Here is a 26,133-nt window from a genome sequence, read left to right as displayed (position 1 = left end):
AAGCCCAGAGTTTAGTTATCTCATGCATAATTCACACATGAATAATTATTTAATGAATGACCAAAGCACATGCAACAGGTTTCTTCTTTTATTCCGTTAGTCCTTACTGTGTTAAAAGACATAGTTAAGCATAATTAAATGTTGAATCTTACTCACATGTAATTACATTGTTATGCATACGGAAGAAATAAATGGTCATTTAAGTTAATTGAATTGTGCTTATAAGAGGAAGAGGGAGGGAACAACAGAGGGTGGTGTACAGTCTCCTGCTTGATGCATGCATTTTCATTCTGTTTTGCTCCGCTTGCAAGGACCGATGAATGATTACAAACACACACATGCACACACTCACACACACACTAGCACTACTCTTAACCTGTGGACCCACTTGTGTTTGTGTGTAGCTGACATCGGGGAGCTGTTGGAGCAGATGGTTGAGGAGATCACAAGTTCTTTGTCTGGTCCTGCCAAGGACTTCTACCAGAGAGAGTTTGAGTTCTTCAACAAGATCACCAACGTCTCTGCTATTATCAAGTAAACTCAGTAGCCAGAACGGTCAAGGAAAACTTGTCAGCGAAATTCTTGTTGCCGACTACTCTGCAGACCATCTATATTTTGACAGTTGTAGAAATAAGGACATATATTCAGTTACTGCGTTTTGTCTTTTAGGCCAGTTCCAAAGGGAGACGAGAGGAAGAGGGCATGTCTCAAAGCTCTGTCAGATATCAAAGTCCAACCAGGTAGCAGCACTTCTTCTTATTGGATAATGGCCAAAAGCTTGGCAAACACACAAAAAAATATTTAAATTCCTGTAACAACAGCCCTACAGGCGTTAAACTGATGATGTCTGGTTTTCATGTCTCTGTATTTGGATTTATAGATTTAATTTCTGATTTCCAGTGTTGCTTTCTCTGGTCTACAAAACAAGGCAATGTTGATGTCCGTTTCCTTCTCTGAGCATATCCAGCTGTTGTCTTCTCTTGGCTTTGTACTAGGTTGTTACCTGCCTAGCAACCCTGAGGCTATAGTCCTTGACATTGACTACAAATCTGGAACACCCATGCAGAGGTAAGTCCGGCTATTCTGGAAGAGCACATTGTGTGTGCTATAATAATATTACATCAAAATTCTCTGACATTAACTATGGCGTACCCAAGGGCTCCGTTCTTGGCCCTCTACTGTTCTCTATAGTTCACCTCTTGGCCAAATTATACGCAGTCATGGAATGAATTGCCATAGCTATGCGGATGATACTCAGCTTTATGTATACTGTGACTTCTTTGTATATGTGATGTCTTTATTGTCCTTGATCTTTTAGTGCTGCTAAGGCACCCTATCTGGCTAAGTTCAAGGTGAAGCGCTGTGGGGTGAGTGGATTGGAAAAGGAAGGTCTACGGTGCCCCTCGGACTCTTTGGAGGATGGACAGGAGAATGCAGATGGAGCACACAGGGTTTGCTGGCAGGCTGCCATCTTTAAAGTAGGAGATGACTGCAGACAGGTACTGTCTTTCCTTTACTTTAAGTAAGTAAAATAACTGCATTTCTGAGTGCATATGAGAGGAGGTACTCACATTTATCTATCTTCATGCACTCTCTTTCACTATTTCTTCCTCAGGATATGCTGGCTCTGCAAATCATTGGCCTGTTTAAGAATATTTTCCAGCTGGTGGGCCTGGATCTGTTTGTCTTCCCCTACCGAGTTGTTGCCACAGCTCCAGGCGTAAAGTTATTTTGCTCTGTTAAAATCCATATATGCCCAAGCACAACCTCCTCCATTTGGTCTACAAGTAGATTTTGTATTTACATGTGTGATGTATATTCTACTAATGTTCTCTTCCTCAGTGTGGTGTAATTGAATGCATACCTGACTGTAAATCCCGTGACCAACTTGGCAGACAGACAGACTTTGGGATGTATGATTACTTCCGTAACCAGTATGGAGATGAGTCTACCCTGGCCTTCCAGAAGGTCTGGAGATGAAGCATTGCGGCAGTTCTCTTAAATCCTTAAATACTGACTTATGTCCTTGATATTTTTACATGGTGAAATGTGTCCTTGATATTTCTTTTTTTGATTAATACTTGTTATAACTCTCATTGTTTCTACAAAGGCAAGATATAACTTCATCCGCAGTATGGCCGCCTACAGCCTTCTGCTGTTCTTGCTACAAATCAAAGACAGACACAATGGCAACATCATGCTGGACAGCAAGGGACATCTTATCCACATAGGTATTATGGACTATCATGTAAACATCCTTAACTTGCAAGTAATTTATTCTTACATAGAAAAAGTGCAAATAGGGAGGGATGTGAAAAATGACAGGTTAGCCTTCTTAGACCGTGAAACTGCAATTGGTGATGGGGGATATTTGATTATGGATGTTCACCCTAAACCAACACATACTGATTGGTCATCATCAGCAAAACACTGATGTTGGTGCATCTGTCCTTCCTTCGTCCCTCTGGATGGGCGGAAGCCAAACTGAGATTCTTGGAATACTTCCTCAGCCAGTGGTAGTAGTTGGTTTGTGAGGACATGAGAAGACTTTGCCTGTTGTTGACAGGAGTGAGATGCCCGGGTAGTTTCCACATCTTGAATATGGCCACTGTTAGAGCATCCCTGAGCTCTGAGGGAAGTTCTTCTTTTTCCCAGACCTTGAGGAGGAGGGCATGGATGTGATACATGAGCTCTGGTCCACCTTCCTTTAAGATCGCAGCTGCGATCCCATCTGGACCGGCGGCCTTGTTGTTCTTGAGGTTCCTGATGGCATCTTGAACCTCTGTCATGGTGGGAGGTTCCCCAATGTCTGCTCTGATGGGACTCTGGGCAATGTGGCTGGCAATGTCTGGTTCAGCCGTGCTGTTGCGGTTGAGAAGTTCCTGGAACTGGAAGTGCTCCTTCCATCTGGCATTAATGGACTCATTGTCCTTCAGCAGCTCCTGTCCATCCTTTGAGCGCAGGGGGTTTAAGTCGCAGTTTCTTGGACCATGAACAGCCTTGGTAAAAAAAGCCTCTGGTGTCACCCGAGTCTGCCAGTCGCTGGATTTCCAGAGCCTTTTCTGTCCACCAGAAGTTCTTAAGCTCCCTCGCCCGTCTCTGGGAGTGAGTCACTCTTTTAGCCTTGCAGGCCACATCACTTTGCCAGGCACGAAAGATCCTTCTTTTCTTAGAGAAATATTTGTATTATGTATACAATTGTTTTGGTCACTTCCCTAGAAAGTATGTTCTTGACCTCTGTCTAAATTGTCCTGCACTTTGTGTGTGTGTGTGTGTGTGTGTGTGTGTGTGTGTGTGTGTGAGAGAGAGAGAGCGCGAGAGAATGACAGAGTGATGTGTCGAGATATTTTACACGTAATTACCACAAAAGTGCAGCTAACATTATCCAAAGAAACTTAATGCTAGTTAGCTTAGCTAGGCTATTGTTATGTGTTATGTATGTTATGCGAATTATACGCCTTTTGCGTAAGACACAGAGTAAGACAAGTGTACAAACTGCTATCATGGTGACCATTTGTGTTCATATGTGATTGCACAAAACGTTCTAGACTTTGGCTTCATGTTTGAGAGTTCTCCTGGTGGTAACCTGGGCTGGGAGCCAGATATCAAACTGACAGATGAGATGGTGATGATCATGGGGGGCAAGATGGAGGCGACACCCTTCAAATGGTTCATGGAGATGTGCGTCAGAGGATATTTGGCTGTACGGTAAGAAATACTGTACATGTTTGTGCACAGGCATGCATGTTAGATACTTCTGTAATAGTTACTCTAATAACCCTTAAACTTTATTTCAGTGTATAAGTCATAGTGGGGCATCTCTGTAGTGTACACAATACTTGCCAATGTTCACTGTATTGTATTGGCCTGCTATTGCAAACTGGCGGGCCTCTGCCATCCACTGATGTCAGTGGATGGCAGAGGACTAACAAGACAGATTGGCTGAGTTGTTCTTTCTCTTTGTTGGGAAACTCTTGTGCCGTGTACACTGCTACATGTAAGCAATGGAGGGCAGCTTTCCTGGCAAGAGAACATCGATGTCTCTGTCAGAGTGAGCTGCAACAAAGCAGTTAAAGTTTCAAAGAACTGGAAAGACCATCAGCTTTAGGGGAGATGCAGGTTGTTAGTGGCGAAATGTTGCTTTAAAGTAGAGCTGTATCAGGGGGGCATCCGGGTGGTGTAGCGGTCTATTCCATTGCCTACCAACATGGGGATCGCCGGTTCGAATCCCCGCGTTACCTCCGGCTTGGTCGAGCGTCCCTACAGACACAATTGGCTGTGTCTGTGGGGGGGAAGCCAGATGTGGGTATGTGTCCTGGTCGCTGCACTAGCGCCTCCTCTGGTCGGTCAGGGCGCCTGTTCAGGGGAGAGGGGGAACTGGGGAAATAGCGTGATCCTCCCACATACTACATCCCCCTGGTGAAACTCCTCACTGTCGGGTGAGAAGAAGCGGCTGGCGACTCAACTTGTATGGGAGGAGGCATGTGGTAGTCTGCAGCCCTCCCCGGATCAGCAGAGGGGGTGGAGCAGAAACCGGGACGGCTCGGACGAGTGGGATAATTGGATGGGGTACAATTGGGGAGAAAAAGGGGGAAAATAAAAAAAATTGATGTATGGTCCCTTAGAACGACTTCAGAAATATGATCACCGAATGCACAAATCCAAGAAGTCAAATAAATACCTTTATCTCTGTCTGTGACTTTGTTGTCTGCTTATATCTGTCTGTTTTTCTCCCCTCTTTCGCCACATGGGGATTCACAGACCCTATATGGATGCAGTGGTTTCCCTGGTCACTCTCATGTTGGACACTGGGCTACCATGCTTCAGGGGACAAACTATCAAACTCCTTAAGTAAGTACTACAGTGTGCTGTCGGCGTCAGAGAGGACGGCTTCCACGTGGCCAACATGGTCAAACTAATTTACAGTTGGGTTAAAAGATACTTGGTATACTCTGACCGCAGTGTCAGGAAATACGGTGAGAACAGGAGAAGGTCAGGGATGAAACTGGGATAAGTCATTCAGTATGTTTACGTGCAAACAAGATATCAGATTATGAGGAGTTATCGCTTTATGCCAACAGTTTGATTATTGCATGCACCCTGGTAATTAGATTACTGTAATAGCTGCGGCCACACCACTCAGAACCAGAGGCACGTGGTCGTTTCATTTCATGCACTTGCACACATGAAATGAAACGAAACACCGTTTCCCCCAGCACACAGCACTGCAACACAAAGACAAAAAACACATATCCAAACTAACACACATATCCAAACTAACACACATATCTAAAATAAACCAAAAAAAACCACTGTCCAGGAGAGCGAACGCCAGTCAGGATGACTGTGGGAACTGCCGGTCTGCATGGGCTAGCAGTTAGCTTAGCCTGCCCCGCTTCCGCATCCTGTCAGACCGCCCTCGGTGTTTCCTCTTCGGGCGCAGCTCCAGGCAGGGCCGTGGTCCCTGGGCCCACAGGATGCAGCAGACCAGGCTCCCCCAGCCGATCCAGCACCAGCTCCCCCAGCCATCAAACCAAGACAAACTTAGACGCAGACCTGGACAAAGACACTGCATGGACGGTACTGGGTGAGGCTGCTGCAGACATGACTTTGCGCCGCCATCTTTGCATCCAAGATTCTTTGCATAATCCCCGTATGCTTCATACAGCGTACAGGAAACTGGGTTAACTGCTCACCTCGGTCTCTCCACCCTTATCCTGCGCAACAGATTCCCATTACGTCAACCTGCGTTCGCAGTTTTCTTTTTTATGTTCGCACAAAGTTGGAGGACAACGAAACAACTGAAAGTAGAAGGTGACATCCTCCGCTTCTTTTCCACCAGGATGTCGAAGAGTTCTGAGACTTCTTCAGCACCCTGGCAGTCATGTGTCCTGTCAAACAGGAACAGCAACACCTCCCTGACGTTCAGCTTCAAAAAGCAAAAAATCCCAATAGGATGCTGACATGCATCAAAAGCTTGAAAGACTGGGCAAAAATTCAGGGGTCACATTTGGGTTTTGATCAATTAAGGCCTCACCCCAATTTTGGGGTGAGGCAATCACATGCCAGTTTCAGTAATCTCAGCATTAGCATAATCAGGGTAACACTGGCATATTAGCGGGACTGTAAACACTCCCATTGACCTCTGGTTAGAGCTGACCACTCAGATCAGTCGGCCATTACGTGTTTTGATCATTTTCCCTTATGCACGTGACGTCGCCCATCACCCAACTGAGACACGAGCAAAATCAAGGGCGTCCGGATGGCGTGGCGGCCTATTCCGTTGCCTACCAACACGGGGATCGCCGGATCGAGTCCCCGTGTTACTTCCAGCTTGGTCGGGCGTCCCTACAGACACAATTGGCCGTGTCTGCGGACGGGAAGCCGGATGTGGGTATGTGTCCTGGTCACCTCACTAGCGCCTCCTATGGACGGCCAGGGCACATTTTCAGGGGGGAGGGGGGACTGGGGGGAATAGCGGGATCCTCCCACGCGCTACGTCCCCCTGGTGAAACTCCTCACTGTCAGGTGAAAAGAAGCAGCTGGTGACTCCACATGTATGGGAGGAGGCATGTGGCAGTCTGCAGCCCTCCCCGGATCAGCAGAGGGGGTGGAGCAGCGACCGGGGACGGCTCGGAAGCGTGGAGTAATTGGCCAAGTGCAGTTGTGGAGAAAAGGGGGGAAAATGCAACAATTAAAAAGAGAGCAAAACCAAGCTTTTCCCATTACTCCTCCTTGTATAAGTTTCTTTTTTCTCGTTCTTCTGTTTTAGATCCTCATCTCCTGCTCTGCAGCCATTTCCTGTGTTCAAATCTCATTACTTCTCTTGTTAGCGAGCACAGTAGATCTGTCCGAGGAAGACGTGTGCGTAGAGACGGAGAAATGAAACGGATGTTTGCTTGGTTTTCAGAGGGAGATTTAATCCTCAGATGAGTGAGAAGGAAGCAGCGGCGTACATCATCAAAGTTATCCAAAGCTGTTTCCTCAGCAACAGGTAGGAGGCAGCGTTTTCAAAACCCCTTCTGGAACTACGAGAGCAAGGCATTATTACCTAGCTTGAAAATAAATAAGTAACTAGGCGGCATGGTGGCGCAGTCGTTAGCACGGTTGCCTCACAGCAAGAAGGTCCTGGGTCCGAGCCCCGGGGTAGTCCAACTTGGGGGTCGTCCTCGGTGTGGAGTTTGCGTGTTCTCCCCTTGTCTGTGTGGGTTTCCTCCCACAGTCCAAACACATGTAGGTCAGGTGAGTCGGCCGTACTAAATTGTCCCTCGGTGTGAATGTGTCAGCCCTGTGATGGACTGGCGGCCTGTCCGGGGTGACAGGCCGCCAGTCTGCTGGGATAGACTCCAGCATCCTGGGTGGATGAATAGATGAAAATAAACATCCGTCCATCCATTATCCAAGCCACTTATGCTGCTCTCAGGGTTGCAGGGGTGGGGATACTGGAGCCTAGCCCAGCAGTCACTGAGCAGCAGGCGGGGAGACACCCTGGACAGGCCACCAGGCCATCACAGGCCCCCCCACACACACACACATTCATACCTAGGGACAATTCAGTACGGCCAGTTCACCTGACCTACATGTGTTTGGACTGTGGGAGGAAACCGGAGCCACTGGAGGAAACCCACACAGACACGGGGAGAACATGCAAACTCCACACAGAGGACGACCCGGGACGACCCCCAAGGTTGGACTACCCCGGGGCTCGAACCCAGGACCTTCTTGCTGTGAGGCGACCGTGCTAACCACTGTGCCACCATACCGCTGAAAATAAATACACAAAGAAGAAAATTATTTTGACAAGCTGTAAGATTGTATTCTACACTTCCAGCCTATAGTAACACTTGTGTCCTTGTTTTTAACAGGAGCAAAACATATGACATGCTTCAGTATTACCAGAACCAAATTCCATACTGAACATCTGATCTGCTGCTCACCTAGCTATGACGTCTACTACAACTACTAACTACAACGTCTAGTACTACTACTACAACCACTAACTACAACGTCTAGTACTACTACTACAACCACTAACTACAACGTCCAGTGCAGAGGTCTCCTCTGAAACACGAGACATCATCTGCCCCATGCAAATGTCAAGTCAGATAAAGAGGGTGGATACACAGTAAATCTGTTTTAACATTACGGATTATATATATATTAACAATTTAATTCAACAATGGTGAATTAAAACCGCCATCCTTGACAGTTTTCTACATCAGGGTGCTCAAAGGAAAAGTAACTATAATGTAAGATTTTCAGAATGACTGTCCTGATTAACCATGCTAGAAGTAAATAAAAACAAAATATTGGGACGTGAGTCCAACAAAAGTTAATTTAAAAGTTAAATTTGATATCATTTTTCATGATATTTGAGTGTTCTTGTTTTTTGTTTTTTTTTACCTTAAAAATGACTTGAAACAAGTTATTTGAATTATCACTTAAGATTTAGATTTTTTTTTGGATGCTGTTATTTGTAACATATCAACACTTAAGGAAGATGGCCAAAAAGTGAGCCATATTTAAACTTTTTGTGAAAGTAAGGATCCTTATTCTGACCTTACATCATTGGTTATACTATGCTGTCATTCACTGTTATGCACTTTGTATATCACAATCTTTATTAGCAATCAAGCACTTAAAAAACAGATCATCAGTAATCTCAGATTACTGCCATCAGCAATAATCAATCCATTGGTCAGTTTCATTATATTGTATTTAGTTGAACATACAGGTCAGTCGTGCTAGTCGTAAATTCCCTCTTCATTCCCAACATACATCTTTAATAGTTTGTCAGTAATATAGCGTTAAAACGTCATGCAATTATGACAAGGTAAGTAGAATCACATTAGCATATGTTAATTTGCTGTAGTTGAACTGGCCTGGAAGAACAGGTTCTGTACGGAAACTATATTAATGGTCAGGTGATTGACTGATGACTAGATACTTTGGTAGTCTGATCGATGCTTGACCATACCCCTCAGTATCGGTATCGGTATCGGTATCAGCTGCCAGAGGAAACAGGTTATCTGTGTATGTGGGGATGCAGCACCCAGCATGGACTTTAGCTGCTCTACATCACAAACTGCATGTTTCAATAAACATCTTTTTTAATCTAGTTTATGTCAGGGTGCAAACGTTACCAAATACCTGCAAACCCTTTTCTATACGTGAAACCCTGTTTTTAAACATCCACTTGAAGTTACAATCCTGAAGATTTACACGTGAACATGTGGGTTTTGAGCCTTTATACTGATGGAATGTCTAAGACAATAGCTTATTCACAAATATCCAAAACAACACTTTTATAGTTGCTCATTTTAATGAGTACTGTCTGGTAGGACTGTCCTGGGGAAATGGTACAGTGCTGTCATTTGTAATTATTTAACTCCACTGACATAAAATGAGAAGCAAGACAAAATTCTCTTACAGTATTGTCACACTTTAATATGTTCATGAATAGACACACAAAGTATAGATACTTAAACTGTGTGCCCTGGTCTCAGAGAATCCACTCCCTTTTCAAAAATAAAATAAAATAATATATTTTATTTGTGGGTGCCTTTCAGACTGCTCAATGACACCTTACAGAACACAGTTAAAAAACAAGCAGCATTGTATCAGACAGCATAAAATCAAAACAAAACAGGGTAGACAATAAAAAGTTAACACAACAGATAAGTGTAAAATCATCATCTGCACAAAACTCAAAGTAGTGTGGATCAGACTGATCCACACTACTTTGAGTTTTTTTACATTGAGCCAGTTTGAAAAGGTGCGTTTTGAGATGGGATTTGAAGATTGAAAGGGAGTCAATGTTGCGAATGTCTTATGGGAGAGAGTTCCATAGGCAGGGGGCAGAATGAATGAAGGCTCTAGACCCCATGGTAGTCAAGCGGGCAGAGTGTGGGAGGGCATGTGGATATGAAGGAGTTGAGAAAGATATGAAGGAGCTAGGTTATTAAGGGCTTTAAAGGTGAGAAGCAGGATCTTGAAGTCGATACGGTATTTAACAGGGAGCCAATGGAGTTGCTGGAGAATGGGAGTGATATGATCTATGGAAGGAGTTCTGGTAATGATACGGGCAGCTGAATTCTGGACCAATGGACGTTTTTAAGACACTTGAGGGAAAGACTAAAGAGGATAGAATTGCAGTAGTCAATACGGAATGTAACCAGGGTGTGAATGAGTATGGCGGTGCTGTTAGGTGTAAGTGACGGGCACAGACGATTAATATTGCGTGGGTGGAAGTATGCAGACTGGGTAGTATTGTTGATGTGAGCTTCAAAAGATAATATGCTGTCCAAGATGACACCCAGACTCTTAACCTGAGGCGATGGAGGAATTATAAAATTGTCAAGTAGATTTAGTACCTACTAGGAGGACCTCAGTTTTATCACTATTAAGTTTGAGGAAGTGGTATGAAAACCAGGATTTAATTTCTAGTAAGCAGTCAGAAAGGGAAGTGGTCAGAAGAGTGGAGGTAGGCTTGGTGGATAGCAAGAGTTGGGTGTCATCCGCGTAGCAGTGAAATTGAATGCTGCCAGATTTCCTGAAAATGTGACCAAGATGTAATAGGTAAATAATATATAGGATGGGTCCCAATACAGAGCCCTGGGGAACACCGTTAGTAACAGGAAAGGACTGTGATCTCAAATTTTTACGTTGGACAAACTTAGTCCCAATACAGAGCCCTGGGGAACACCATCAGTAACAGGAAAGGACTGTGATCTCAAATTTTAAAGTTGGACAAACTGAGTGCGGCCAGAGAGATATGATCTAAACAAATCAAGGGGGTGCCAGTTATTCCAATGGAAGCTAATCTCTCTAGGAGGATGTTATGTGAGATGGTATCAAAGGCTGCACTCAGATCAAGAAGGACAAGTGTGGTTAAGAGCCTAGAGTCAGCTGCCATCAAAAGATCATTAGTGATTTTCACCAAGGCTGTCTCTGCACTGTGCATGAAGCGAAAACCAGACTGGAATTGTTCAAACAGAATGTTTTGAGTCAAGTGAGCGTGTGCCTGAGATGCGACTGTTCGGAAAACAACCCCAAGTCTTTTTCAGTCCCTGTTACCTCGATGACGGTCAGCTTGTGGGTTTTGTTGGAGGCCCTGTAGTCCTCATCATCAGTCTCTTCCTCCGATGCACTTTGCTGCTCGTGGGGAGACTCCTCCCTGGTGATGTAGCGAGTCTGCCTCTCTGCAGGATTGGCCCTCCTGCTCTTCCTAGGTCCCCATCTGGAGCTGCCGCCTTGGTTGGCCGTCTCCGACTCTGATGATGCAGTGGACCTGCACGCCCTCTCCAGATGGCCCTTCCGGTTGCAGGCTCTGCACTGGAACTCTTTGTACCTGCATGTCGCTGCTTGATGTCCCTCTCCGAGGCACCGGTAGCACGCCGTGTCCCTGGCGCCCTTTTTCATGTCGTGTGCCGTGTTTCCGCGCGCACTGGCGCTCTCTTTGTAGCTGCTGGCTCTCACAAGGTCTGTTCTCAGCGGAGCTTGCTGGAACGCTCTAAGACTCGTGGATGTGCACTCAAAATTGTTCACCGTGTCCATCACTTTAGCCCAGTTTAGCTCTTGTCCATAAGCAGCACTCAACAGCTTAGTTCTCAGCTCTTTACTACTGATACCATATACTAGCTGATCTCTGAGTTGTTCTTCTAGCGTCGCGCCAAATGCGCAAGAGGCTGCTAACCCTTTTAGCGCGCTTGCGGGCACGGAAGCTATAACGTTGGCTCAGGACATTCTTCTTTGGCACATAAAAGTTCCTCAATGCTTTAAAAATATCAGCTAATGGCGTTTCCAATGGCTTCTTTAGCGCTACCAAGTCAGTCCGTAAAGCGAAAGTCTCTGTACCCACCACGGATAGGAACACAGCCCGTTGCTTCCCCTCCTCAATCCCGTTGGCTTGGATAAACTGTGCAGAACGATCCTCGTCCGTGCTGAAGCTTCCGTTAGCCTCGATGAAGCACAAACCCGACTCACTGCTAAACACAGCCATTTCGTGACTGACGTTGCTAGTTGCTCCTTTGCTTGCTAGCTAGCGCGTTGCTCCGGTTAGCTCTCTCTTCTCTCACACCTTTTCCTCCGTCTCAGAAGAAAAGGTTTTCGTGGAAAAACGAATCCCCCTCGTCGCCAGTGTTGCGTTCTTATTGACAAAGTACCCGGAGATGACTTTATGTAAAGGAGCTTTTATTCATATCTCTCGGCTGTACATGGCCACCTGACTGTCAAGGCATTGGAGAGCACAGTTCTGGGTTTTGGCGCTTTTGCACCTAATATTTATCTCCTTTCTGGGCGGGGTTACATCCGGTCCACAACATGCAAACAACAAGTAGTTCCGTATCAACAGTGAATGATAGAACATTTATCAATACACAACATTCATCACATAAGATCATGTCCAACATGTCTTACTTTCTGTTCATACCTTTCTCTCATAATAACCTCTAGACTAGCACAGTTCGGGCTAAACTAGCTCCCTCTCGTCCATTCTGCTTTTCACTTCCTGCCCTCCATCTGAATCTCGCGCATCATCAGAATCACGTGACCGCAAACAAGCTATTGTCATGATCACAGTGGTGTGTACCCAGGGTTTCTCCCTAACGCTGGCTGGAGGAAGTAGCTCATCTTTATTGCTGGACTGTCGTCCTAATGGATAACGGACCTTGTCCAAAGAGTTCATAGGTCAGGTCTCCTTTCATCCTTCTCTTCCGGATTGTGAATCTCTCCAGGGCCGTTCCTTAACACCTTGTTACATTCGAGTGAGCGTCTCATACATTCCTGTGCTATCAGCTAACAGTCAACAATAGATCTTCATTAGTTCACACAGGAGAAGACATATAGCACCACCTTTTATTTGTTACACATGAGCTTTAAGCATCTAACAATCTAGCAATGTAGACTAAAGTTAAACATGGTGTAGGTAACATCATGTATGATTATATGACAGACAAATTGCCTTCAGAGGATTTTAAGTTGTCAACATGGCAGCTGAGGCAGGTAGGGTGAGTTTGTTGTGTTTGTAGGGGTGAGTTTGTTGTGGCTAGCAGAGAGAGCACACCAAGTCTGGGAAAAGCCTTTGCCACACGACCAGCAGCTAAAGCCCAGGACCAAACATGCTAGGCCCATGAGGTTTGAAACAGTGGTGTGAAACAATGCTTTTATTTTGAGTGGATCTCTGTAATGTGGCGTGCTGGAACAGCACGGTGATGACCAGGCTGCACACAAACTAAACACAAACACAGAGCTTTAGGACTGTAGCTTTAATGCTCAGATCTTTAGGATTGTAGCTTTAATGCTCAGATCTTTAGGATTGTAGCTTTAATGCTCAGATCTTTAGGACTGTAGCTTTAATGCTCAGATCTTTAGGATTGTAGCTTTAATGCTCAGATCTTTAGGATTGTAGCTTTAATGCTCAGATCTTCAGGATTGTAACTTTAATGCTCAGATCTTCAGGATTGTAACTTTAATGCTCAGATCTTTAGGACTGTAGCTTTAATGCTCAGATCTTTAGGACTGTAGCTTTAATGCTCAGTTCTTTAGGATTGTAGCTTTAATGCTCAGATCTTTAGGACTGTAGCTTTAATGTTCAGATCTTTAGGATTGTAGCTTTAATGCTCAGATCTTTAGGATTGTAACTTTAATGCTCAGATCTTTAGGACTGTAGCTTTAATGTTCAGCTCTTTAGGATTGTAGCATTAATGCTCAGAGAAGTGTGTGAGTTGTAAGACTGTATTTGAACCATCAGAATTTGGGTTTTATTTGTTGCTGTTGTTAATGAATATGACGATTATACCCAACAAGCCATTTTTCCTATCCTTGATATAAAAGAAACTGTAGTGATACTTGAGAAAAAAACACTATTTTATGCACTATACAGTCTTCATGTGTGGCGAGTGTTGTGTTGGACACATGAGGTTATACTTTAACTCCATTCTCCACAGTCATGTGTAAGAAGTGTGTTGTGTGGTACATCAGATAAATTCCTGTATGCATGCTTGTATTGAAGTAAGTAAAACAGTTGTGTGGTGGGTCTACCTTTTAGGAAGTGTTTGGAAAAATGCAAGGAATGACTTCTAAGGGAAAGGATAATTTAAGGAGCTAATACTGCTGTGTTAATGGCTGACATATAGAGAGCAGTCCCTTTCATTGTAATTGTTGATTTTATTGATGTACAGCCTTTTAAACATCTTTCATGACCCGAAATGGCACAGTAACATGAAAGATACACGTTCTATGATGGAAAGTGTAATAATATTAATGATAATAATAATAAAGTGTGAAGTGTTGATCTGTCTGCTCATCTGTTCTCTGGGTGTGTGTTCGTGTCATCTTTGTTTTTCAGTGTGTACTCTCCCTTTTTTCTCTGCCACCCACAGGCACCTTCATGTCCGTTATTGTGCGATTATGTGTTGAAACAATAAATCTCTGTTGAAATTGAAATTGTGTTTTCCACTTTGTTACTTTACGTTGAACGGTTTGGAGACAAAGCAACAGAGACAAGATTGAGATGGTTGGACATCTCAAAAACTAATATCACTTTCGGCTGCTCCCATTAGGGGGCGCCACATCAGATCATCCGTTTCCATCTCTTCCTGTCTTCTGTATCTTCCTCTGTCACACCAGCTACCTGCATGTCCTCACTCACCACATCCATAAACCTCCTCTTTGGCCTTCCTCTTCTCCTCTTCCCTGGCAGCTCCATATTCAGCCTCCTTCTCCCAGTATACCCAGCATCTCTCCTCCACACATGTCCACACCATCTCAATCTTGCCTCTCTTGCTTTGTCTCCAAACCGTCCAACCTGAGCTGTCCCTCTAATATACTCGTTCCTAATCCTGTCCTTCTTCATCACTCCCAGTGAACATCTTATCATCTTCAACTCTGCCACCTCCAGCTCCTCCTCCTGTCTTTTCATCAGTGCCACTGTCTCCAAACCATATAACATAGCTGGTCTCACTACCATCTTGTAAACCTTCCCTTTAACTCTTGCTGGTACCCTTCTGTCACACATCACTCCTGACACTCTCCTCCACCCACTCCACCCTGCCTGCACTCTCTTCTTCACCTCTCTTCTGCCCTCCCCGTTACTTTGGACAGTTGACCCCAAGTATTTAAACTCATATGCCTTCATCACCTCCACTCCTTGCATTCTCACCATTCCACTGTCCTCTCTCTCATTCACGCATAGGTATTCCATCTTGCTCCTACTGACTTTCATTCCTCTTCTCTCCAGTGCATACCTCCACCTCTCCAGGCTCTCCTCCACCTGCACCCTACTCTCACTACAGATCATAATGTCATCCACGAACATCATAGTCCACGGAGACTCCTGCCTCATCTTGTCCGTCAACCTGTCCATCACCACTACAAACAAGAAAGGGCTCAGAGCCGATCCTTGATGTAATCCCACCTCCACCTTGAACCCATCTGTCATTCCAACCACACACCTCACCACTGTCACACTTCCCTCATACATATCCTGCACCACTCCTACATACTTCTCTGCTACTCCTGATTCCTCATACAATACCACACCTCCTCTCTCGGCACTCTGTCATAAGCTTTCTCTAAATCCACAAAGACACAATGTACCTCCTTCTGGCCTTCTCTATACTTCTCCATCAACATTCTCAAAGCAAACACCACATGTGTGGTGCTCTTTCCTGGCATGAAACCATACTACTGCTACTGATCATCACCTCTCCTCTTAACCTAGCTTCTATTACTCTTTCCCATATCTTCATGCTGTGGCTGATCAACTTTATACCTCTGTAGTTGCTACAGTTCTGCACATCACCCTTGTTCTTGAAAATCGGTACCAGTATGCTTCTTCTCCACTCCTCAGGCAGACATCCTCTCACTTTCCAGGATTGGGTTAAACAATCTAGTTAAAAACCCCACTGCCATCTCTCCTAAACATCTCCATGCCTCCACAGGTATGTCATCAGGACCAACTGCCTTTCCACTCTTCATCCTCTTCATAGCTGCCCTCACTTCCTCCTTGCTAAGCCACTACACTTCCTGATTCACTATCCCTACATCATCCAACCTTCTCTCTCTCTTTTTCATTTTCTTCATTCATCAGCCCCTCAAAGTACTCCTTCCACCTTCTCAGCACACTCTCCTCGCTTGTCAGCACATTTCCATCTCTATCCTTGATCACCCTAACTTGCTGCACATCCTTTGCAGCTCGGTCCCTCTGTCTAGCCAATCAGTACAAGTCCTTTCCTCCTTCCTTAGTGTCTAACCTGTCATACAACTCACCATACGCCTTTTCCTTTGCCTTTGCCACCTCTCTCTTCACTCTACGCTGCGTCTCCTTGTACTCCTGTCTACGTTCTTCATCTCTCTGACTATCCCACGTCTTCTTTGCCAACCTCTTCCTCTGTATACTTTGCTCTACTTCCTCATTCCATCACCAAGTCTCCTTGCCTTCCTTCCTCTGTCCTGATGACACACCAAGTACCTTCCTAGCTGTCTCCCTCACTATTTCTGCAGTGGTTTTCCAGCCATCTGGCAACTCTTCACTACCACCCAGTGCCTGTCTTACCTCCTCCCTAAACTCCACACAACAGTCTTCCTTCTTCAACTTCCACCATTTGATCTTCGGCTCTGCCTTCATTCGCTTCCTCTTCTTGGTCTCCAAAGTCATCCTACAGACCACCATCCGATGCTGCCTAGCTACGTTCTCCCCTGTCACCACCTTGCAATCTCCAATCCCTTTCAGATCATGTCTTCTACATAAGATATAGTCCACCTGTGTGCACTTTCCTCCACTCTTGTACGTCACCCTGTGTTCCTCCCTCCTCTTGAACTATGTATTCACCACAGCCATTTCCATCCTTTTCGCAAATCCAACACCATCCGTCCTTCGACATTTCTCTCCTTGACCTCATACCTTCCCATCACCTCTGTTCCCTTCACCAACATGTCCGTTGAAGTCCGCTCCAATCACCACTCTCTCCTCCTTGGGTACCCTCTCCCCCACGTCGTCCAACTCATTCCAGAATTCTTCTGTCTCTTCCATCTCACACCCAACTTGCAGGGCATATTATTGATTGCATTCAGCTATACACCTTCAATTTCCAGCTTCATACTCATCACTCTGTCTGACACTCTCTTCACCTCCAGCACACTCTTGACATACTCTTCCTTCAGAATGACCCCTACCCCATTTCTCCTCCCATTTGCACCATGGTAGAAGAGTTTGAAACCACCTCTGATGCTCCTGGCCTTACTCCCCTTCCACCTGGTCTCTTGCACACACAGTATGTCTAGCTTCCTTCTCTCCATCACATCAACCAGCTCTCTCCCTTTACCAGTCATAGTGCCAACATTCAAAGTTCCGACTCTCACCTCCATACTCCTACCCCTCTTCCTCTCTTGATGCCTCTAGACATGCCTTCCCCCTCTCCTTCTCCTTCATCCAACAGTAGTTTCCACCAGCACTCTGCTGACCAACAGTACCAGTGGCGGTCGTTGGTAACCCGGGCCTCGACCAATCCGGTATGGAAATCTGATTTATGATCCGCATATTTGATTTGGCAAAGATTTTACACCGGATGTCCTTCCTGGCGAAACCCTACCCATTTATCAGGGCTTGGGACCGGCACTAAGAATGCACTGGCTTGTGCATCCTCAGTGGCCGGGTTTGTTAGATGTCCTTAAGTAGATACAAAATGTGTCACCATCCAGGTAAGCAACAAATCTTACAACTCAAACATAACTTGGTGAATCATATGATGTAAAAGCTTCAAGTAGAAGTGCACATTTACATTGCAGGGTTTCTTCACTCTGATGGAGACAGCTTCATCTCTTTCACAAGGATCTTCTCCTCTTGCAGCCTTTGAACACCCACAAACCTATCGAAGACTTCCTTTTTTGCGCTTAAATCAACAGAGCATGTAGTACATTGATACAGAAGGTTAAGACCACTACACAAAGTACGTAACTTCAGACAAAATGTCTGTCATTTATATGCATACATGCACCCTCTTGAAATGTGGCATCATTGTTCTAGTCATTAATGCTTATTTTTTCCTACAAGTGTCAGGATCTCTGAGACCAAAATGCTGCAGGGATCATACTTGCACATACATTTGTTTCTGGTTTCATTTGACAACTTTACTGTTGCAGTGATATTTTTTGCCACACATAGGCAACACTGCCATGCTGTAACAGTGCATGTGTGGGTATGTGTAATGGGGTAGACACTAGAGGACGGCAGAGTTTCCGCATACTGCAGAGCGTAAAGTACTTAAACCGGAGACTTATTTCATTGCTGTATCTCCTCATCTCCTCACGAGAGAATGAGATGATGTTGCCTACGCTGACGAAGTGGTGAACTGTGCCAGCCGTGGCCTGCCACACACACATTAATCTAACCTTGGTGGACTGCTCTTGTGAAATAAACTGCCTGCAAAATATACAAACTCCAATTCCAATGAAGTTGGGACGTTGTGTAAAACGTGAATAAAACCAGAATACAATGATTTGCACATCCTTTTCCACCTATATTCAATTGAATACACTACAAAGACAAGATATTTAATGTTCAAACTGATAAACTTTATTGTTTTTTGCAAATATTCACTCATTTTGAATTTGACGCCTGCAACATGTTCCAAAGAAGCTGGGACAGGGGCAACAAAAGACTGGGAAAGCTGAGGAATGCTCAGAAAACACCTGTTTGGAACATTCCACAGGTGAACAGGTTAATTGGAAACAGGGGAGTGTCCTGATTGGGTATAAAAGGAGCATCCCCGAAAGGCTCAGTCGTTCACAAGCAAGGATGGGGCAAGGTTCACCACTTTGTGAACAACTGCGTGAGCAAATAGTCCAACAGTTTAAGAAAATTTCCCAACGTTACAGTTGCAAGGAATTTAGGGATTTCATCATCTCCAGTCCATAATGTCATCACAAGATTCAGAGAATCCGGAGAAATCTCTGCACCTAAGCGGCAAGGCCCAAAACCAACATTGAGTGCCCGTGACCTTCGACCCCTCAGGCTGCACTGCATTAAAAACCGACATCATTGTGTAAAGGATGTTACCAGGTGGGCTCAGGAGCACTTGGGAAAACCATCATCAGTTAACACAGTTGGTCGCTACATCTACAAGTGCAAGTTAAAACTCTACCATGCAAAGCCAAAGCCAGATATCAACACCACCCAGAAATGCCACCGGCTTCTCTGGCTCGAGCTCATCTGAGATGGACTGACGCAAAGTGGACAAGTGTGCTGTGGTCTGACGAGTCCACATTTCACATTGTTTTTGGAAATCATGGACGTCGTGTCCTCCGGGCTAAAGAGGAAAAGGACCATCCAGATTGTTATCAGCACAAAGTTCAAAAGCCAGCATCTGTGATGGTTTGGGGGGGGGGTGTTAGTGCCCATGGCATCATGGGTAACTTGCACATCTGTGAAGGCTCCATTAATGCTGAAAGGTACATACAGGTTTTGGAGCAACATATGCTGCCTTTTGAAAATTGAGGACGACTAAGATTAAGAAAATTAATCCGTTGGGTGAGGGGCACACCCAGCACAAACCATGTATGGCCCTGAAGTCGTAAATAGTGCGAAAACCAAGAACACCCTGTTTGCTAACGACCGGGAGGGATTTCACTTCCACCTAAAACGACCATGGGCGGTCAAAATGACCGCCACGGGTTTTAAACTCTATATTCCGTCAAGATGAGTACCCAGTTGAGATATTAATGCATTACATATTGTAGCGAATTCAGGGGGCAACCACAGAAACTGTCACAGCCGGGACGCGAACCCATGCCTCCCGCACCACGGGAGACCTCGCTATCCGCTTGACTAAAGGGTCCGACCCGTTAGCCAAGCGCTAACGTGTCTACTTATACGTGTCTACTAGTGTAACGTGCATGGATAAGCAGACACGTTGGCCCGTGGCTGACGAGTTGAACCCTTTAGTCGACTGGTTAACGTTGTCGTCTGTGGTGCGGGAGCCACGGGTTCACATCCCGGCTGTGACGGTCTCCAGAAATCGGTACACCGTGTCTGTTAAGAAACTAACTGACAACAAAAATACAAATTTCACAACTTTAATACTATTTATCAAAACAATCTAAAATGGCCGCTGTAAATACTGCAGTGCGTCGGCGGTAGTCATGGTGCGTCTGTAAACCAGACATGTTGCAATAACCAAAAATCCAGTTTAGGCTATTTCTCTGCACTGGAGGACGCTAGTGTGTTTCTAGGACAGAGCAACGACCTTCCTGAAGGAAATGACGTCACAAACACTGACATGACGCGCACCATCACGCGAAAATTACGCACGGTCATTTTGACTGGTCATGGTCGTTTTAGGTGGATTTTATCATAACTTTTTTTCACGCAATTGATGTAAAACTCGTTTTAATGTAAATATGGGCAATTTTAGGAGCATTTAGGAAACGTTAGGTGTGTATCTTTTTTTTTTACAGTTATTAAACTTCCATCTATTATCAAAACCGCTCGCCTGAATTCGGGGTCGCGGGGCGGGGATGCTGGAGCCTATCTCAGCGGTCATTGGGCGGCAGGCGGGGAGACACCGTGGACAGGCCGCCAAGCCTTAACAGGGAATCTCCTGGGAGGGCATCTTCTCATCCCCGGCATCTCCAATAATAATAATGTAAGCGGCTATTTTCTTGCCCGGTGCGGGATTCGATACGGGGTGTATTACTCCATAAGGCGACGTCGCTAACCGCTCGGTTACGGTGTCAGACTCATTAGCTAGGGGCTAACAGGGTCTTATTAGCAGTTTACAATAATAACAAGAAAGTTATTAAAGTTTGAAAATCCAAAACGGTCGAAATGACCGCCTCGGTAGTCCTAGTTATTTGATAAGCGATGATTAACGTTAGTTAACGGACTAACGTGAGGCTGCAGTTCACTCGTTTGACCAGCAGGAATCCGAGTGGCAGCGGGACAGCGCCGCGCATGGCCGCTTGGCGTGTTTTGGCCGCACGGTCCGTGTGAGCCCCTCCAGGTTTTGTCTCCGACCCAGCTGGAACTGCGAAGTCCTTCCGTGTTTTGCCCCTACATGGTCAGCGAAGGTGCGCTACACGGCGGAGCAAGCAGGTGCTGCGATTATGCGCAGACACAAAAGCTGCCTTGCTCATGGTGTTACGGTGTGAGGTCCGTCCCGGTGCGCCGCGCTCGCTCCGCCGGCAGACTCTGAGCTGACTGCGGCTCTGCCGAACACGGCTCCTCAGCGAGAGAGAGCGGACTGCCCCGCTGGTGAGTACGGACCGATGGCCGCCCGCGGCGCCTCTCGGCACGGCTAGCGTAACGTAAAGCCGTTGGAAACAGCGGGACGCAACTGCTGCTGTGGCGTTTAAACGCAAACAATAACAACGGCACGCCAGCTAGCCGGCCAGCTAGCCGACGGGTCCGTCGGCTAGCTGGCCGGTGCGGATAAGGAAAGTTCAACAGCACCAAGAGCTAGCTAGCATGGCTCCACACGCTTGGTATCGGGACGGCGTAATGGCCACTAACGCTTCAGCCGCAAGGACGCCGCCGCCGAACAGCCGCTAGTGGCGTCGGCGCTGCTTCCTCTACGCGGCAGCTTGGCTGGCGTTGGCCGCTAAGCTAGCCGTTTGGTGTGTGTTGTTGTGGTGTTTTGTGTTGTTTTGCCTCGGCAACGTGTTGTAGCGGCGCTGGCCGCAGCGTCGCCCTAATGTTGTCGTGACGTGTGTTCACAACGCGGGTCCCAATGTGTTGGCGAACTTTCGTTTCTGCTGCCTCTGCACGGGCTTTTAACACTCAAATCCTCTTAACTAAATCACAGACGATTGTGGACCCTGTGGATAAATGGCCCCGTTGGATGCACCCCACCAATGCGCCCCCCCCCCCCCCAGCGTGCGCTACGGAGCTGTTTATTTCGATTTTCACACATGTGGCCAACTCTGAAAGTTATGCTCGGACAAATATTTTGGGCAGTAAGCTAAGGGGACGTTTACGCATGCGCGAAATTCACACGGGCGAATTATTCGCCTCCCGTTCGCTTCCGGTGGTGGAAGAAACGTGCGCTTTGACCGGTGACTCCGCGGCCAATAGCGAAGAAGTGTGTGTGTGTGTGTGTGTGTGTGTGTGTGTGTGTGACCCCGCTTGGCTGTAGTCTCCTTAGTGAGCCAGGACGGTGTCTTAACGAGCCGCTATTTTACGACGTTGCCTGTGGAAAACTACAAACTGCTCCCCGGGAGAGTCCGGGGGGGGGCTGGGCATTGAACGTACAGACATGGAAAACGTGTCAACGTCATCGGTTCATATGTCGCAGTGTACACATATAACTAGCACGCCGGGGTTCTCCCTCCTCCGTGTTTGTGCCCGAAACTGTGACACGCGAGACGGTTGCGTGAAAACATTTATCGGTCTGCGGACGTCAGTGGACCCCCTCAACCACTTATGTGCGACCGACAACCACAACCAATCAAACGGACTACAAACTAGCGAACGGATTTCCGTGTGCGTCACATCCTGTCCTTATCACGTCCAGCACACAGTGTCTAGTGACCGCAGCCTAATATGGCGAAGAATAATAAGAATGAAACAGATGTATCAATCTGTCGCCGTATTCACATTCTGTCGTCCTCATCCAGTGTTGTACTGTGTTTAAATTGTGGAAACACAACGTCCGTAACACGTTGTCCGTCTTGGGAGAGAGACCCCCCTGTTGCTCTCCCTGAGGTTTTTCCCCCCCCGTTAAAGGTTTTGTTTTGTTTTAAGGAGTTGTTCCTTATCCGAAGCGAGGGTCTAAGGACGGGATGTTGTGTTGCTGTAAAACACCTTGAGGCAAATTCGTAATTTGTGATATTGGGCATCACAAATAACATTGACATGACTTGACATGGAATCCGGCAGACGATTGTGGATGAGAGCAGGACAGTAAAATGAGATGACACCGGCAAATCATGCTGGTGACAGGCTTTTATCTGACGGATTTCCTGAACCATTTTCCCAGTATTTATTCTAAATTAATTAACCATCCATCCATCCATTATCCAAACCACTTATCCTGCTGTCAGGGTCGCGGGGATGCTGTCATTGGGCGGCAGGCGGGGAGACACCCCGGACAGGCCAGCAGGCCATCACAGGGGAAAGTAAAACCCAAATCAAGGCCTAGCAGGTGACATTATGAGTGCAGTCATGACAGTCAACCCCCCTTTGAATATTCTAATGTTGAATGAAAACCAGTGACATAAAAATAGTATTTTTGAAATGTATTAAACAAATGGGCGTGGAATTAGTTGTTGTTGTTGTTGTTGAGGGCAGGGGTTGTCATTTTTGCAGTCATAAAGCTTTGCCAAAATCTTATCTGCCTTATTTTGTCGTTGTCATTGGGGTAAAGTAGGGATGGGAGGGAAAGTTGATTCTGAGATGTATCGCGAGTCTGTCTTGAATTATCCTGCATCAGTGCACACAACTCCGTAATCTGATTTTATATTATTCTCTTTGACATCTTGTTCACCTTTATAGACGTTCCAAAACTGTCCTTGTTATGGACCCCTTAATAAATCTAGGGTTAGGGTTAAAAATGTGCTTAACATTTTAGATAGAGCAGGATAAGCAGTTAAGACAATGGATGGATTGATTTTCTACATATGATGTTTTGAGGTTAACACTAAACTAACAGGAAAAATAGACTGCTCTGACAGTAAGTGCACTGTGTGTATAGTTGAATTCAGCAATAAACAACTAAATATGGCTATGATTTAGACATTTATAGTTCAAGTAGTTGTAATAAACAACTTTTTTTTGCTTAAAACATTTGAACCATACGGTCTTGAGCCCCCCAGATTTCTTTGGGACCAGACAAATCAAATGATAAAGGCCATGCCCATTTCTGTCTGACTAGTGTTTCTGCTACTTGGAACTTCTGAAAAACCTCTATTTGTGAACTAGTCCTAGAAAGTTGATCTAATCATCACCATATTTGGCCTTTGTTATCTGTAGAGTCCCATTTCCAAATGATGTACACAGAATACTCTCTTCTTTTTGTCCCCCCCCCTCTATTTTTTTCTCCCCAATTGTACTTGGCCAATTACCCGAATTTTGGTACTCTTATTAGTTTGGCTACTATTGGCCAATACAATTTAGGGCATTGCAAGTATTTGACATGTTGAGCCATAATTCATGAATGGAAAGTCTGATACTCATGAAACTTGTCATATGTCATCACTTAAGGATTTGACATGTAGGATGTTAGCAATTTTGGCTGATATGAGGAACTACAATTTTTTTAAATGCTAACTTCATCAACAGTTTGATGGATCATTGTCAAATTTTGTATTTTTGTCTTGGACAAGTGTTGCACCAAAATCTACACGGTCAGGTTGGTTGATGGTAAAACGGCTCTCATTAGCCCTTAGATGCTCTCTAGCATACCTAATCCTCTTGAATTTTGACATCTACATATGTTCAAGTATGGCCTAAGTAGCATACTTTCACGATGACTGATCCTTAGGGGGCGCTACAACAATGTCTTTCACAAATTAGGCCTATGGCTCTTAAACCAGAGAATAAAAAAATCTTTTTTGCATAATTATGTGACTCATCCTGTGTGTGTGTGTGAGAGAGAGAGACATGGTGCCAGGTCTACCTTTTACTGTGTGTGTGTGTGCAGTGCATTGAAAAAGTATTCAGCCCCTCGAAAGTTGATATCTGAAAGCATGACAGGTGAAATAAAAATACATTGGCTGTACCGATTTGGGAGGCTTCAGTGACATGGCGCATGTCAAAAGCAATAGAGAGTATACGAGCCACACAAACCAGTTTTTAAAACAACACTCTTCATCAATAAATCAGCGTGAAAAGCAGCTAACAATAACAAAAAGCCATCTGTCTATTTTGCTGGCTGGAAAGAGGCAGAAAACCATTTGAAATTAAGTTGGCAGACCCTGCAAGTTTGTGGCCTCATTAGCTGTCCTGTCTACTGCTCGTGTGACTGCCAAGCATGTACTCACAAACAAGCAGTGAGTGACATTTTAGCTTTTGCTGTCATGATTCATTTCATTTCATTCCTGGTGTGGGAATTCATGTTTGCAGTGGCCTCGACCAGTACCGTCCATGCAGTGTCTTTATCCACGTCTGCGTCTAAGTTTATCTTCGTTTGATGGCTGGAAGAGCTGGCACTGGATCGGCTGGGAGAGCTTGGTCTGCCGTGTGCTGTAGGCCCAGGAAGCACGGCCCTGCCTGGAGCTGTGCCCAAAGAGGAAACACCGAGGGCGGTCTGACAGGACACGGAAGCGGTGCAGGCTAAGCTAACTGCTAGCCCATGCAGACCAGCAGTTCTGATAACACCGATGGCGGTCTGGCAGCGGCCTCACCTAGCCTTGACTGTGTTTTTAGTGTGGTCGTGTGGAGTGTGGGGAGGTGTGTCGAAGGTGTCTAGCTGGGAGAGCTAGCATTGGATCGGTTGAGGGAGCCTGGTGTGCGGCGTCCTGTGAGCCCAAGGACCATGGAATTGACCGCTACACTGCCCGGACGCCCCGATTTGTGATTTCTTTGTCAGAAAAATGTCGGCGTATAACACTGAAGCCTGCTGTTAAAGCTATCTCATTAAAAGTATTGCTGTTATAACAAAAATATGGGTGTTTTGTATCTCTGTTTGACTCTTGTTAGGTTCAGGTTGTAAAACGTTATAGACTTATCTAACAGCTGACTGAAATCAGGAGCTAGAGTTGGCCCCACGCACTGCTCCTGCTCCTAGTGTATAGGAAGGGTTAAATGCGGAGGACAAAATTCACAAGTACTTACCATTTATTTCGAATAGCCGTCTATGCTAAGTTTTTGTGACCGAACAGAGTAACAGAAGGTTACAAAGAGCTGAGTTCACTATTTTGGGCTATTTTTATGTGGGCCTGGGTATCCTTGTAAATCAGGAAACAATTTCCATCACCTTCGAGTGTAATAGAGCATAGAGGTTAGAATCCAATGGCCACGGTCATTTACGTTGTTTGAAATAGGCTTAAGAATTTATGGACAATCCTTGGGCTAGGGATAACGGAGCTCACATTTGACGCTTGAACTCATAAATTGGAATAAAATGAGGATTTTTAACCTTCGCAATGAAAATTAGAAATGAACTGCCCGTCTGTCCTGCAAGCCTAATTTGAGAACAG

General features: G+C 45.5%; 2 protein-coding genes across 3 annotated transcripts in view; both read left to right on the top strand.

The window, feature by feature from the left end:
* pi4kaa (phosphatidylinositol 4-kinase, catalytic, alpha a) overlaps window positions 1-8,500 on the top strand; it is a 70,843-nt gene extending 62,343 nt beyond the window's left edge. Inside the window, exons 44-54 of the mRNA XM_056290293.1 lie at window positions 405-534; window positions 670-740; window positions 996-1,068; window positions 1,319-1,499; window positions 1,616-1,720; window positions 1,843-1,968; window positions 2,111-2,231; window positions 3,549-3,708; window positions 4,762-4,851; window positions 6,911-6,994; window positions 7,866-8,500. Of these exons, the coding sequence (XP_056146268.1) occupies window positions 405-534; window positions 670-740; window positions 996-1,068; window positions 1,319-1,499; window positions 1,616-1,720; window positions 1,843-1,968; window positions 2,111-2,231; window positions 3,549-3,708; window positions 4,762-4,851; window positions 6,911-6,994; window positions 7,866-7,917 (1,193 nt within the window). The 3' untranslated portion in view covers window positions 7,918-8,500. The remainder of the gene's footprint in view (window positions 1-404; window positions 535-669; window positions 741-995; window positions 1,069-1,318; window positions 1,500-1,615; window positions 1,721-1,842; window positions 1,969-2,110; window positions 2,232-3,548; window positions 3,709-4,761; window positions 4,852-6,910; window positions 6,995-7,865) is intronic.
* A 12,476-nt stretch (window positions 8,501-20,976) lies between these two features.
* Window positions 20,977-26,133, top strand: part of zfyve16 (zinc finger, FYVE domain containing 16) — a 50,072-nt gene continuing 44,915 nt past the window's right edge. For both annotated transcript variants that reach the window (XM_056290601.1, XM_056290600.1), the window contains exon 1: window positions 20,977-21,250. The gene's annotated coding sequence lies outside the window, so the exon portion shown is untranslated. The remainder of the gene's footprint in view (window positions 21,251-26,133) is intronic.

This window comes from Lampris incognitus, chromosome 12, assembly GCF_029633865.1.
Source record: "Lampris incognitus isolate fLamInc1 chromosome 12, fLamInc1.hap2, whole genome shotgun sequence".
In the NCBI taxonomy this organism is placed as follows: Eukaryota; Metazoa; Chordata; class Actinopteri; order Lampriformes; family Lampridae; genus Lampris; species Lampris incognitus.
This window is presented reverse-complemented; position numbering and strand designations above follow the sequence as displayed.